The sequence below is a fragment of the Chenopodium quinoa genome, unplaced genomic scaffold (genome assembly GCF_001683475.1).
Source record: "Chenopodium quinoa cultivar QQ74 unplaced genomic scaffold, ASM168347v1, whole genome shotgun sequence".
Classification (NCBI taxonomy): domain Eukaryota; kingdom Viridiplantae; phylum Streptophyta; class Magnoliopsida; order Caryophyllales; family Amaranthaceae; genus Chenopodium; species Chenopodium quinoa.
This window is the reverse complement of record NW_018743691.1, coordinates 3,192,667-3,208,234: the sequence shown is the minus strand read 5'-3', so window position 1 is coordinate 3,208,234 and position 15,568 is coordinate 3,192,667. Positions and strand designations below refer to the sequence as shown.

At 33.4% G+C, this 15,568-nt stretch overlaps 1 protein-coding gene across 2 annotated transcripts; it reads left to right on the top strand.

Annotated features, from left to right (window-relative positions):
- Positions 1–12,617: 12,617 nt before the first annotated feature.
- LOC110683778 lies at positions 12,618–13,401 on the top strand. 2 transcript variants are annotated; one of them, XM_021860187.1, is made up of 3 exons: positions 12,618–12,759; positions 12,851–12,955; positions 13,191–13,401. In XM_021860187.1, the coding sequence occupies exons 1-3, from the start codon at positions 12,635–12,637 to the stop codon at positions 13,357–13,359; spliced, it is 399 nt and encodes a 132-aa protein (XP_021715879.1). In that variant the 5' UTR covers positions 12,618–12,634; the 3' UTR covers positions 13,360–13,401. The 2 variants fall into 2 exon arrangements, 1 of the variants encoding a protein (XP_021715879.1); XR_002503672.1 differs by lacking the exons at positions 12,618–12,759; positions 12,851–12,955 and adding an exon at positions 13,072–13,103.
- The last annotated feature ends 2,167 nt before the right edge of the window (positions 13,402–15,568 follow it).

Below are 15,568 nucleotides of genomic sequence, written 5' to 3'. Positions count from 1 at the left end.
AGCACCACCACTAAACCAATTTCCACTACCACCATACCAATTTCCACCTAATTATATCGGTAATCAACAAAACTATTGTTCTAGCCAAGGTAGCCAAGAAAGTACCCGAATTCCCTCCGGTTCTACTACCCCTTCTACTGCCACTCCCACTAGTCCCCCTACTAACCAATACACACATCATGAATGGTTAACCGAAACTGAGATGCTACTTTTGAAAAACCGAAGGAGTGAGGTATGGCGTTATTTTGTCCTAAGTAAAGATGGTGAACAATGGGCAAAATGTAAAACATGTAATAGTGTATTCACGGCAGTTACCAAAAACGGGACGGGACACTTATCTAGACACATGAAAGCTTGTGCAAAACCAGCTAGTGATCCAACCCAGCCCAAAATTTCCCAATTCCATCCATACGGCTTTACATACAACTATGAGAGGGATAGGGATGAACTAGGAAAAATGATAGTACACGCCGAACAACCTTTTCTTTTCTCGGAAAGTGACGCATTCAACACCTACATTAACAAAGCACTACAACCCCAACATAAAAGAATCTCTAGGAAAACCGTTCGTTCCGCAGCAATGAAAAATTTCCTAGAGTACAAAGTCCGGTTACAAGCCGAATTGAGTAACCTTAACTGTAGAGTATCTTTAACAGCCGATTCTTGGGATAGTGGTTATAAATATCACTATTTATGTGTGACTTGCCATTGGGTAGATGATCAATGGATGTTACAAAAAAGAATAATACATTTCAAAATGCTGGAATACCCACACACCGGCATTAACATTGCTCACCATTTAATGCAAGCAATAGACGAATACAACCTTCGAGATAAAATGATGTCTATGACTTTTGATAATGCAACCTCTATGACATACACAGCTAATCTTATCAAACAAAACTTAACCGATGTACTATTAGACGGTGAAGCTCTTCATACTAGATGTGTTTGCCATGTACTTAACTTATGTGTACAGGATGGAGTTCGGGCAATTGGCCCATACTACAGCAAAATCAGAGATGCTATTATGTCTATTAATAGCTCTAACATGAGATACCAAGAATGGAAGAGTTTTCTAAAACAACAAAAGATAAGGGTAATAAAAATTAGAACCGATTGCCCAACTAGGTGGAATTCCACCTATGACATGTTAACAAAGGCAATTGAGTACAAGGGCCCGTTAACATTATTTTACAACCAAAAATTTCCACAAAATGCTTTGTATGTTGATGATTGGAATAACTGTGAAAGATATATGCAATTTTTACAGTTATTATATAACATGACGTATTGTTTTTCTACTGTTTACAATCCTTGTGCTCAAAACTTTCTTTCTAATGCATGCTTACTCGCCCAACTTTTCGCTGATCATCGCGATCAAAGTGATTATGATCAGTATCTTCCAGCAATGGAAAAAAAGTGGCGTAAATATTATAGTCAGATTCCTTTGATTTATATTTTTGCTTCCATATTAGATCCTAGGCAAAAGTATGAAAACACATTTATGTTAGTTGACATTTACTTTCAATGCATGTTTCTTGACGATGATGTAGAAAACTATAAGACTAATGTGAAGGATCAGTTTTTTGCTTTATATAGAGTCTATGAAGCCAAATATGGCACCGTTCCTCGCTCAGGGCCTTCCCAACCATCTAAAAACGTAAGTAAGAAGGCCAAACATTTATTTTCACAAGCTACTAACTTGATTTCAAGGTTTTCAGGTGATTCATCAATCAGGAGAACGCAAAGCGACGTCTCGGAGTTGCAGATGTACCTGAGTTACGACTTCACCAAAGGCATGGACGACGATGAGATAAACAGCCTCGACCTCCTTGCATGGTGGAAACAACAAAGCTCGAAGCATCCAACTTTGGCGGCAATGGCACGAGACATTCTTGCTATCCAAGTTTCCTCCGTCGCCTCCGAACGAGCTTTCAGCGCATCCGGAAGGGTTTTAGACGATAGAAGAACAAGTCTAAAACCCGAAACACTAGAAATGTGCGTGTGTTTCAAAGATTGGTTGGATGCGGAAAATCGCTCACAAGACCGTTCTTACGACCACAACGACAACGAAGAAGGAACCTCCGCTTCCGGTTCGGGTTCGGCTAGTTCCCAATCTATGCAACTAGCCGATGACCTTGAAGGCGAAGGCGAAGACGAAGACGAAGACGAGCAAGAAGAAGGAGAAGAAGAATAGACAATTATTGTATATTGTACGATTTTAAAAATATCAATTTTATCATTTTCCAATTTTTGTTTAATACCATCATTGTATGATTTTTATCATTGTACAATTTTCTCAACTCAAGTAATAATAATATAAAGTACGCATTATTCACATCCAAAGTCCAATTTGCCTTTTTTCCCCGTTTTGTTACAATTTGTAAATTCATATTAAAAAAAAAATAAAATTATACCAATTACTAATAAATCATAAACATTAAATTTTAAAGTAATAGTATAAAGTAAATATATAAATATAAATATTGAATATACAAATTATAAAACATAAATATTCAACTTATAATTATAAAATTCATAACTTAATAACTTATAACTTATAAGTTATAAACTTATAAGTTACCTTATAAAACTTATAATTATAATTTTATAACTTATATACATTATAAACTTATTAATTAATAATGTTGTCATTAAAAAAAAAAAAAAAAAAAAAAAAAAATTGAAAACTGCACCAGCCCGCGCGGGCCAGCCCGCAGCCCGGCACGTGGCCGGCACGGCACGAGCCCGCCAGGCACGAGGGCCGTGCCGTGCCGTGGGCTGGCCTGTGAAAATGGCCGGCACGGCACGGCACGAAATCCTGGGCCCGCCGGCACGACCGGCACGGCACGAACCAGCCCGCGGCCCGCCAGGCACGGCCCGCGGCGGCCCGGCACGGCACGGTGCCCAGGATTATCTACATCAAAAGTAATATAGCAGCCACAATTTTTAATTTGCCATTTATGGGTGTCATGAAATCACCCTTTGACCCTCACTTTTTTTTCTTGTCTTTATTATGAGGTGATCTTTCTAAATTACCCTTTATTAATTTTGCAAAAATACTTGTGTAAAAGTTAGCTTACCTATGGGAATTTAACTGATATACTCATTTACATTATCATTCGTACTTTTACTACTTTAATTTCTCTCTCTACTTTTTGTTTTTCCATGTACATTTAGTGTACTTCTACCATTTCTTTCAGTCACTAAAAGAACGATCCTTTTGGGTTTTTCGCGGGTATTAAGAAACTTAAGTGGAAAGTACTAGTGTATTGGGGACCTAATAAAAGTACATTGAAAAAGTAAATTTACTTGGGAATATAAAAAAGTAGAGAGAAAAGGTAATAAAAGTACTTGAAAAAAAATAAAATTTATATGGGGGAAGCTAATTTTGCACAAATATTATTACAAATTGGAGGGCATTTTAATGCAAAAGGGATGAACATTTTTTGACTAAAATTCGGCCAAAAGGGTCATTCTTTTAGGGATTTTTGGATTTTCTAAGTATAGAAAATTTGATTTTACTAAGTTATTCAAGCTAGTTTAAAGTAAGGACTTTCTAATTAATTATTTTCTACAAAAGAAAAATTTGTTAAAAATAAGCCAACCTTTGTTCAGTTAGCTCAAAATAAGTCAACCTTATGATTAACTAAAAATAAGTTGATCTTTATCTATTATATTCTCAAAACGAGTCATGACCTGTTGAATTGTGGGGTAACTGGTTGTTTTGGTAAATTATGCCACATGTCATTATGTGGTTGGCTCTATTTTTAAAAAAATTAATTAAGATTTATTTTTGATTAATTGTTGTTTTTTTTCAATTAACAAAAATATCAAAATTAAAAAAAAAAAAACCTAAACAATAAATCCTAGCTGAGCCACCCTCCCCACCGGCTCCCCAGCCACTGACGCTGGCCGGAGTGGCCGAGCTTGGAGATCACCCCTACCCCGGCGACTTACTTTCCCTCACCCACGAAGCCCCCATCTGTCCTTTTCCCCTTTCCTGTTTCCCCAAACCCTTACCCCGACATCCAGCCCTCTTTCTCTCCTCTTTCGCTCTCTAGTTCGCCGGGAAATCATCGCACAAAGTTTGGTGATGAAATCATTCATTGAGTCTCACCGGAATCTGATTTATGTAAATTTCTTCGTTCCAATTCTCAGCGGTTCCGACAGCTTCAACGAGGTCAACTGGGTTGGTTTCGGGGTTGGTTTAAAGGTTTGGGGGCGGCGGTATTTGGCTGGGGAAGAGGGGTCGACGTAGGATTGATGGACAAGGGAGAAAGGATGTTTCCGTCGATAGGGGGACAGAGGGGAGGTCCTATTGTCGAGGTAGGGTGGGGGAAGCGATAAAGGAGAAAGGAATGAGTGGGACTATCGCCGACGACGGGGGATGGAGGTGGTCGCCAGCGGTGGCAGAGGGTGGAAGAGGGGAGTAGGTGGGGAAAGGGGCTGGCAGTGTGTGCCTGTGTGAGGGATGGGATGGCTGGGATTTTTAATTTTTTTATTCAATGTAATTATAATTAACATTTAATAAATATTTTTTAATTAAAAAATTAACTTATTTAGTAGGTGTAACACCCCCGATTTACTAACTGAAAATAAATAAGAATTAAAGGAAAAATAAACAATCTTTAAATAAAATTGCAGAAGTATACTCCTAATCGGAGGTATTACCGCCACAATCAACAACTTGTCGAGCGTTAAGGCTTACAAAAATCCTAATAAATACAACCCAATAATCTAGGTGAGCTATTTACAACTTTACAAATCGTTATAGCATTCTAATCGATCACTTGAGCTCCCTTTAGCTACGATCACGTACTTGATCAAACCTGCTTATACAAACTTGACTGCTCACCATTAAGGACAAATTCCAGAATAGATCGTCGCAGGGCCACCATAAGAAAAAGACATGGCCGCAAACACAAGTAGCAAAACAAAATAACACACAAGTCAGCAAAAAGCTGAGTAATCACCACATATCAAAATAATATAATAACTAACATTACTAGATCAATTAATGTAGTTCGAAACTACATTACACATTGTACTCTGAAAAGTAACCTTTATCAACTCAACCTCGAATAATAATAATACCATTCTTTACTCAACTTTGTATCCCATAAGTGTGACATGCTCGTTGTCCTATACCTAGCCTTGGACATGGGTAATTTGAATAAAACCAACAAGTATAAAAAATTGAATACTCCAATAACTAGAAAACACCTTAAACTAGACCACATACGGGTCAATTCCCACTGTAGGGGACCATAGAAAAATAGATAATAAAGATTGTACCTCATTCTTAACTCATGACCATTATCTCATTACCAACATACCAAGGACTAGGTCTATAACACCGAGCCTCAAACCAATAACAAAATAATCATTCTCAACCTTTTGATCTCAGACGTTGATAAAATAATCTTTTACATGATAATAAATTCTCAATATTGGCACATGTTCCCAAATAGCATAACAATTCAATTCAAAAACATCTCAACTCTTACGGGAACAATACTAGCACCAAAAAAAATAATTAACTCACAACCCAAAAAATAATACTCTATCTGCATAAATAACCCTAAAACCTCAATAAAACAATACTCCCTATAGAAACAACATTAAAACCCCTAGAAAAATAACACAATCAATCAATAGCACAAAAATAATACGGCAATTAGAATCATATAATATCACACACTAATCATATACATATAAATCATGATCATATATAATTCACAAATTATAAAATTTACACATAAAAATACGGAGTACAATTAATACAACAATTTATAATCAAACAAGATCAAGAGATAAGATTTGTGTGATTACTAGACAAAAATATAAACATACGACTCCAAGAATATTTATAGTGTGATTACCTTTTCGATCATAAACAACCATAAACGAAGTATCTAAATTCTAAAGCATGTACGATACCGCCCTCACGAAATTGTTTGACATGTATATCAAAAAGGCTACTTCAACTTGTCATTATAAAACTTGGAAGGAAGGCTAAATATTAATTGGTAGGCTAATGATCAATTTGGTTTTTTAGTGTAAGGTATGTGTCTTTCTTGGAAGGAATGATGTTGAGTGATAATAAGGGTTTGTTGCACATCAAATAAGAAGAATCAAGAGGCAATGATCTCACTGTTTGCACATCAATTAACTTACGCATAGTAATCAAAATAAAACGGCAACCCTTTTTTTTTAATAAAGTTAAATATTTATATATACATATAAAAATCTAATTTATCATATAAAGATTTCAACGAAAAAGTAGGATTTTATAGTTTGACAAATTTATCAAATAAAAAGTACAACTCAAATTTTATCTTTCATTAAATCATAAAATATATGGGTATTACAGTAGGTTATAGGTCATTGGACCTATTAAAATAAAATACCTTAAAACATCAACTTATTTTGAGTTAATTGAAAAGTTGACTTATTTTGAGTTAATTATGCAAAGGTTAGCTTATTCTTGATAAATTTTCCTCTACAAAATGAATTATTTACATAATAATTTTTGGGTCTTTAATATTAATAAAAATTGATCTCAATTAGCATAAGAGGTTAGAAAAAATTAAGCCAAAATAAGCTCAGGATTTTTGGTCAACTATGTTAAACAAGATTAATTATTTTGCTAAATTTTGTGATTTAATTATCTTCCTTAAATCTTCTTCTTTCCCTAAATTCTCTTATTCTAATCTTGCAAATATATATGACCATGCATTACCTTACTTTAAATCCCTTTTGATTATCCTCCAAGCAAGCTTACTTGCCAACTTTTATTTCATGATCAACAACTTACCATAATTCCTTATTTACTTAATCACCAAAAATTAAACTCACTTTTTCAAGTAATTCCATAAACCAAAATTGTCTTAATTCTCTATACAAATTACTGCCTTAGGGCCTGTTCATTTATTGAACTGAGCTGAACTGAACTGATTGGAGCTGAACTGAACTGAACTGAACTGAACTGATTGGAACTTAACTGAACTGAACTAAGCTGAAATGAATATTTTATGAGAGAGGGAAATTAAGAGCTGAACTGAACTGAACTGAACTGATTGGAGCTAAACTGAACTGAACTGAACTTATTGGAGCTGAACTGAACTGAACTGAAAATAAATAAATAAATATGAACAGGCACTTAATTCTTACATACTTGAGCCTATAAATACCCCTTTATAATAGCGCAAAAACTCACATCAAAACCTCACAAAGCTCTCTTTATTCCCCTTATTTCTCCACCGTTTTCCCCCGCCTTTCTCTCAATTTTTGTGCACCACCACCGCCTGTCACCCTCCACCATTAGCCACCACTGACCAATAGCCACCAGCCAGGGTGCTGCTGCCCAGCCATCCCCCTTTTTTCCTTCTTCTTTTGATTTTCAATCCCTCCTTATCTCTTCTTCTAATTAATTTTACTATTACTACTACTACTACTACTACTACTGTTGTTGTTGTTGTTGTTGTTGTTGTTGTTGTTGTTGTTGTTGTTGTTGTTGTTGTTGTTGTTTTGTTGTTGTTGTTGTTTTGGTTGTTGTTGTTGTTGTTGTTGTTGTTGTTGTTGTTGTTGTTTGTTGTTGTTGTTGATGTTGTTTGGTGTTGTTGTTGTTGTTGTTTGTTGTTGTTTTGTTGTTGTTGTTGTTGTTTGTTTGTTTGTTTGTTTGTTTGTTTGTTGTTGTTTTTGTTGTTATAAAAAATATTTAAGGTTTATTTTCAAAAAAAAAAAATAATGGTTCATGTACATAGAATTGGGAGTTTATTTTAATTATTTTAAACATTGATGACCTTATATATATTAATTAAGGTTATATCTAATTATTGGAGGGTGTTCTTGACAAGAGTACTTGAGTTCTTTGTGTGTTGCTAAGCAAGTATTCAAGATACGTTTAGCTGGCTAGATACTTTGTTAAAGTGCTTGATTTGATTAACATATTTTATGTGATTTTAATGAATTTGAATTAAATTGAAAAATATATTTTATGAAACAAATAAGTTTGAGGAATAAATGTTTTATTAAATATATTTTAGAAATTGGTTTTAATATCATATTTGAATGATTTATCGTGTTTAAAAGAATTGACATAAAAGTATGGAATTTATTATTGAAAAGAATTGGTTTATCGATTTAATTAAAGATGAGGTCTATGAGGAACTATTGAATTATTATTAAAGCTCTACAAGCATGATTAAATTAATCACACTATGCGGATTTAGTTGATAAGTCTTTAGACTTTATATGACCAGGTCTTTCCTCAAGAATAGTCTTTTTATATCAAGATACTAACTTGCGGGGTGTACACACTTAGGAGAGGAATCGGGTTACAAGAAATTGATTTTCATTATTTGAAACCTTATTTGAACTATTTAATTAAGTTACTGGAATTATTTTAGAATTTTGAGAATTGATTTGGAATTGTGAGGATTAAATTATTAAAGTATTATTGCAATTTTATGAATGGTTTTTAAAGCATGTTTGCTCGTAAATTGAGTTTACTTATCTTGCACTTAATGTACGTAGCATATCTTGCTAAGCCGTATTTCCTATTTGTTTTGGTTCGTCCTATTTACCTTATTGGTAAGCAATGATTAATTTTAAGGAAGAGTCTTGATTGTGCATATGAGAGTCTTGAGATTTCTTTCACCAAGTTAGGGATGTTTGTTTTTTTATTTCAATATGAGTATTCATAATAATGCACTAGTAGAAAAATTTACATTTGCGTCGCCATATTTGCGTCACTCATTCTAAGGAGCGAAGCAAATGTTTATTTTTACCATCCTTTTAAGTTATTTGCGTCGCATATTATTCAAGAAGCGATGCAAAACTCAAGTGCATTTCAGCTTTCTATCATTTGCGTCGCTCTTATTTATTAAAGCGACGCAATTAATAAACTTATTTGCGTCACTCATTTGTTAACAAGCGACGCAAATAAGTGATTGAGTAAATTGCGTCACTCTTTTACTAAATGAGCGACGCATATGAGCTGTGTACAACATTATAAACAAGGTTATTTGCGTCGCTTTTTTATAATAAAGTGACGCAAATAACTCTTTTGGTTTTAGGTTATTTTGTGTTTTTTGACTTTAGTTTTTCATCACATACGCCTACATTCACTAAACAAAAAGAAAAAAAACAAGAGTTCTTCAATTCCAATGAATTTCTATAGCAAAACACCCACAAATTCGTCTGTGAAATCCAATAAATTAGGCCAAAAAACTGCGATTCCCCAGCAAATTTAACATCTAAAATCACAGTCAAGTTGAAGACCCATAATCGGCAGCAAATCCCAGCAATTTCGAGCAAAAATTTAGAACAAAAACCCTAAGAAATTCGAACCCTTAAACCCAGAAAAATTGATTGTTTCCGACCAAAAATCCCCCATTTCGAGCAAAAAATCAACTCAAAAGCATACGAATTCAAACCCTAGAAACCCCAAAAAATTCAATTTCGGTCTTCAAGTTCGATTAGGGGATTTCGAGGGGGGGTTTCTAGGGTTTTTGGCCAGGACGCAATATACCCTAAGAAATTCGTCCCATTTTAGTCATAAATAATTTTTGTTCGAATTTCAGTCAAGAAATTACAACAACAATAGTTTCAGTCAAGAAATTACAGCAACAATAATTGTTCGAATTACGTCTTTTCTGGGTTTAAGGGTTCGAAATCCCCCATTTCAGTCATAAATAGAAATTGTTCGAATTTCAGTCAAGAAATTACAGCAACAATAATTCGAGGGGGGATTTCGGCTTGACATTGTTGAATTTGTGAAGTCAATTTCACCTAAGGTAAGATTGCTTCTATTTATGTTCAATCTTTTCATGGTAGATAGAATGTAGCATTTAACTTGAACAATGACTTAGTTTAATTTCAGATTTAGTGTTAGTTCATTAATTAGAAAATATATATGGCAGATTTTAGTTGAATATATAACTGGTTGCATCTTTGAGCTGCTGATTTTTGAGCTGCTAGTTTGCAATATATTATTGATTTCAAATATATAACTGAAATCGAGTGCATAGTATGACTATGTGAGCGGTTTTGCAAAAATAGATAAGCCAAGTGTTGTCGATCGTCATCCTGGCCATTAAATTCAGTAACATTGACCCTTGTTTTTCAACTGTATTATCTTTAATTTGCTGTAAAAATGCTGCTAAATAAATTACAAAGTACATGTAAAATCTATGACACAATAATGTTCATGGAATGTGCTCAAAATAAGCTTTTGCACCCTAGCGGCCTAGCATCAATGAAAACATATATGAAGCACATAAAGATAGATGCTATCTTGATCTAAATTTAAAAATAAATGTGTATGGTCTTTTACTTTTTTGTTGGAAGCTATATATAAATGAATGTAACAACATTACTTACATAGATGAGATTAGATCCTAAATCTTGATTACCATATACAAATTAATAGATGGAAGAGCTAAAATTTGAGGTGATGATATATATATATATATATATATATATATATATATATATATATATATATATATATATATATATATATATATATATATATATATATATATATATATATATATATATATATATATATATATATATATATATATAGGGAATTTTATTAATTGAACTTATGGATTGGATGTCACGATTTCACAAATTTCAACTCATAACAAACGTGGAAATTTTAACCTTTTAACTAAAATCATCACCTCAAATTTTAGCAATGTTGTTACATTCATTTATATATAGCTGCTATAAGGTTTTTTATTCATTGGAATTTGATGGCAATATAACTTTGATGGCAATAAAGACATGGATTAGTATAAGATCTAAATACCTGCGGATGGCTTAACACTCGTTTCAGGTCTTCAAGCTTTACACCATGATTGGCTAATAAGCAATGCCGAATAACAACTTTTATGTCACATGGCAGATTAAGTTGAATCAACTATGTTGGTTTAATATATGTAATTTTTTAAGGCAGATTCTTAATTATGCGGAAGTGAATTCCACAAGTTGCTCGAGGTTCTGGTTGTGGACAAACGATTAAGGCGGTAGTACGCATACGAGATTGTCTTCACTTGTGGTATATGTATCTGAACCATTCTTTGCAATATTAACTTATTTGTTCTTGTTGGTATATTGATTGTGAATTGTATGAGATTTTTAATTGTGATATAATTGATTGGAATTGCTATAATACTTGCATCATTGGCTTAGATACCCGTTCAGGGCTTACTTATTAGGAGAAAGTCTTGAATAGTCCCCGGTTTGGGACTGTTCTTGAATGTTCTATCTCATTTAGGTGATAACTACTTGAATTGTTTTGGGTCTAAGAAGATCATGGCTCACTATTTCCCGATTGTTCTCTGGGTACATATGTTGATAGCCGATTATCTACATTGTGTGCTTGGAGAACTATAGGGAAATGCTGCCGTATTTTCTTTAGAACCAAACTTTACAAGTAGTTATTAGTGAGATAGGACATTCAAGAATGGGTTAGGTTGGAGTGATAAGGACCTTATTGGATCATCCGGAGTTGCATTTACATGATATAAACTTTGAATGAAAATGTTTGATGCCTTATATTCTTGTTTATGGTTAAGGAGCTATATATGTTACAAAATATACACATTATCTTAAAATTAATTTTGTTATTCAGTGGTTGAAAATGGATCGAAGTTGGATGTATGGTAAACGAAATTGTACAAGTTTTTTACGAGGAATTTAAGGGTTTAGCACTATTGCCTTAAAACACCAAACAGAGAATAAATCAAAGATTATTCTTTGTCCTTGTTGTGACTGTAATAATTTGAGGGGATATCGTGATATAGTTGATATTAAAGATCATCTAATTCGTTGTGGGTTAAAAGAAAACTACACGAGGTGGACATGGCATGGTGAGAGCATATATAATGAGGCAAGTTCTAGTTATTATCCAAGGGAAGATGAGAATCATTGTGATCATGATAATGAACACCAAGGTGAGGATATCGATATAGCTGATGATATTGGTGTTGAAAGTGAGAGTTAAGTGGAGAAGGACAAAATAGATGAAATGATGCATGATGTTGAAGACCATTTCACAGAGTGTCCCCTGACATATGATAGTATTTTGAGAGCTGTAGAAACCCCGTTATATCCTAGTTGTACAAAGTTCACTAAACTTGGTGCTATTATGAAGTTATTCAACTTAAAGGCGAGCAATTGTTTGACCGATAAGGGTTTTACGCAGTTGTTAGAAGCCTTAGTAGAAATGTTTCCCGACGGGAATGAACTTCCAAACTCCACCTATGAGGCCAAGAAACTTATGTGCCCCTTGGGTATGGAGTATGAGAAGATACATGCTTGTCCCAATGACTGTGTGTTGTATCGAAATGAGTATGCTGATTTGCATGAGGGTCCAAGGTGTGGAGTTTCTCGTTAAAAGATGAATGATACTGGTGAGTTGTGTAAGAAAGGGTCTCCGGCTAAGGAGCTTGGCTGAATATTTCAGTTTTGCAAGTTTTTATGATGTAAGATATTCAAATTTCACTCTTCCCATATATACTTATTTATTACCATTTATAATGTTATTACATGATATATATGTAGGGCCTTGAGTGACTTACTCGATACGTAGGAAGTGGCTTCCATTGGATTCATGTGTCCGGAAATGATTTCAGAAACCTATTTGCATAGTGATGTTGATCGTATCCTACTATACATGACACATGTGATGGAAAAACAAAAATCTAAGCAGTTCATCTTATGCCCATACCATGAAAAGTATAAACTTTGAACTTGTATTTATTTGAACTTTGCAAATTGTTGATATTATTTTACTCTTTTACAAATGTGTGTCTAATTTATTATGTAGGAATCATTGGGTTCTTTTGGTCTTATGCATGGCTAAGCGTGAAGTCATCATCTTTGATTCTTTGAGGCAGAAGCGAAATTTAGTAATTAAGTTTGCAATGACAAAGTAAGTCTAGTTTGTTATTAATGTCATGATTTTATGTGTGTAAGGGTAATATATATGTTATTTGTTTCAAATGTGTAGTGCTTTTCAAAGTTTTAAAGCATTAAGTGGAAAATCTAGGGGAATTAAATTGACATGGCATTTGGGACAGGTTACCTTAATTTCTTACCCTAACTTTTAGTTTCTTAATAATTTAAGTATAGCAATTTAATTCAACTTATAAATATATTACATGTAGTGTCCTCAACAATTGGGTGGACGTGAGTGTGGCTACTACGTCATGCGTTATATGTACGAAATACTTGAACATCACCATAGCAGTGAGAATATTATTCAGGTATGAGTTGTCAAATATTTCATTTTTGTTTGATAAATACAATTTGATGTTAGCTACAATCTTGAATTAAAACTTTCCTCTTGTATATTTGTTGTGTTGATAGGATTTTTCAAGAACTGCACCGCACACCGAGGAGGAGATAAATGAGATTCGAGATATTTGGGCAGAGTATTTTATATGTAATGTTGAACTTTAGATTTACACTTAGCGCATGTTGGACTCTTGTTTTGGATTATAGGCTTGAAATGAATGATTTTGGTTAATTGGTGTTGGGATGATGAGTATAATGTCTATGATATTGAGATGTAAATTATTGGACAGGTTGTTAATATAATGCCGTCATTCCCAATTTTATGGGTAGGCCAAATTACAAAGGAGACTCTGCCGAAATTTACATTTTCATTATTCAATAATATTGCATTTTAATTTCAATTATATAGCGTTAGCATATTACTTTATACCACTAGTAAGGAAAACAGGTACTACAAACATATACAAGGCAATTATTATAATTATAAAAAAAAAAAATCACCTCATTTGCGTCACTCATTAAACAAACAAGTGATGCAAATACATCAATTTTGTATTGTCTAGTCAGTCATTTGCGTCACTCCTATATAAACAAGTGACGCAAATAACAAACAAGAAGTTTACCAGAAGAGTCATTTGCATCGCTCCTTTATAAAGGAGTGACGCAAATAACAAAAAAGAAGTTTATCAGAAGAGTCATTTGCGTCGCTTCTTTATAAAGGAGCGACGCAAATAAGAGTCATTTGCGTCACTCCTTTATAAAGGAGCGACACAAATGACTCTTATTTGCGTCGCGCCTAGGAGCGACGCAAATGACTTTTAAATCATTTGCGTCGCGAGCAGTTGCGTCGCTCATAGAAGCGACGCAAATACACTATAAATGAGTGACACAAATGAGCCTTTTTCTACTAGTGATGGTTACTATTTTAAGTATTCAATAAAGAAGAGTTGTGTTTTCCGCTACAAGATTAAGTGAAGTTTTGAAATAGCCATATATTATCACATGACAGTAATATGTCTAAGTCTATCTCTATATTATAATTATACTTATTATATTAGTATTTTTGTAGAGGGAGATTAGGGGGTGTTACAATTATAGATATATATTCTTGAACTCTAAAAAAATGGAAAAAAAAATGAATCATCGTACCTTAAGTCACTTCATATAAGCTCACTTTTTGTGTATGATGGTTGGTACTACATTAAAATAATAAGGGAAATTCTACACAATAACCCTCACGTATTCAGTTTTCCATGTTGTGCCCCCTCCTTTTAAAAGTTCCACACTGCAACCTCAAGGTCCATTTATTGACTATGCTGTAACCTTGCCATTAATAACCCTCTGTTACATGTTTCCGTTAGTGGAGCCCACTTTACACCTATTTTTTTCTTGATTTTCGTGCTAAAAAATACCCCCTTAAAGGTTTTAAGGGTCATTTATTTCTTAAGAAAGCAAATTGAGTTCGGATTTTGCAAAATAATAACATAAAAGCTCCTTTTTGTGAATTCGGATTCCCGTAGTTAAATTTAGAATTCACAAAACAGGGCTTTTACGTTATTTTTTTGCAAAATCTGAGCTCAATTTGGATTCTTAAGGACTAAAATCAATTACCCCTAAAATCATTAACGAAGCGTTATTTCATCAAGAATATCGAGGGGAAAAATTAAATAGGTGTAAAGTGGGCCCCACTAGCGGCAACATGTAATGGAGGGTTAACGACTTAACGTCAAGATTACAGCGTAATCAATAAATGGATCTTGAGGTTATAGTGTGGAATTTTTAAAAGGAGGTGGCAAAACGTGGAAAAGTGAACACCTGAGGGTTACTGTGTAAAATTTCCCAAATAATAATATTTGTTGATTTTATTCTTCCAATATTTTCTATTAAGAAATTTCAAAATGTTCTTATTTATTATTTTAAAATTTCTGACTATTCACGTCTTACAGAGTATTTATTTATATTTTTCACTATAATAAACATGTATAAAATGCATAATTAATTTATGTTTCGGTGGTGCAATATTTAGCTTCTCAATATTTTAATCAGAACTAATTTTTTTTCTTTATTTGGTTTTTTGCCCAATTCTAATACGAAGAACATAAAAACGAAGGGATAGAATATAACAACATAACGTAATATTTAAACACTTTTTTTTTGAACCAATAATATTATAAATACTTAACTATATATGTAATCATATATAAGACAATTTGATTGATTATAATTTAGTTTTTTTTTTGTTTTATTT

What these genes read in the sequence shown, in the direction of transcription:
- LOC110683778 (XM_021860187.1), top strand. Translation starts at nt 12,635, where the DNA reads ATGTGTCCGGAAATGATTTCAGAAACCTATTTGCATAGTGATGTTGAT. An exon ending in TTATGCCCATACCATGAAAA is followed by an intron (nt 12,760 to 12,850) that starts GTATAAACTTTG and finishes TTTATTATGTAG; the next exon opens with GAATCATTGGGTTCTTTTGG. An exon ending in ATTAAGTTTGCAATGACAAA is followed by an intron (nt 12,956 to 13,190) that starts GTAAGTCTAGTT and finishes TATTACATGTAG; the next exon opens with TGTCCTCAACAATTGGGTGG.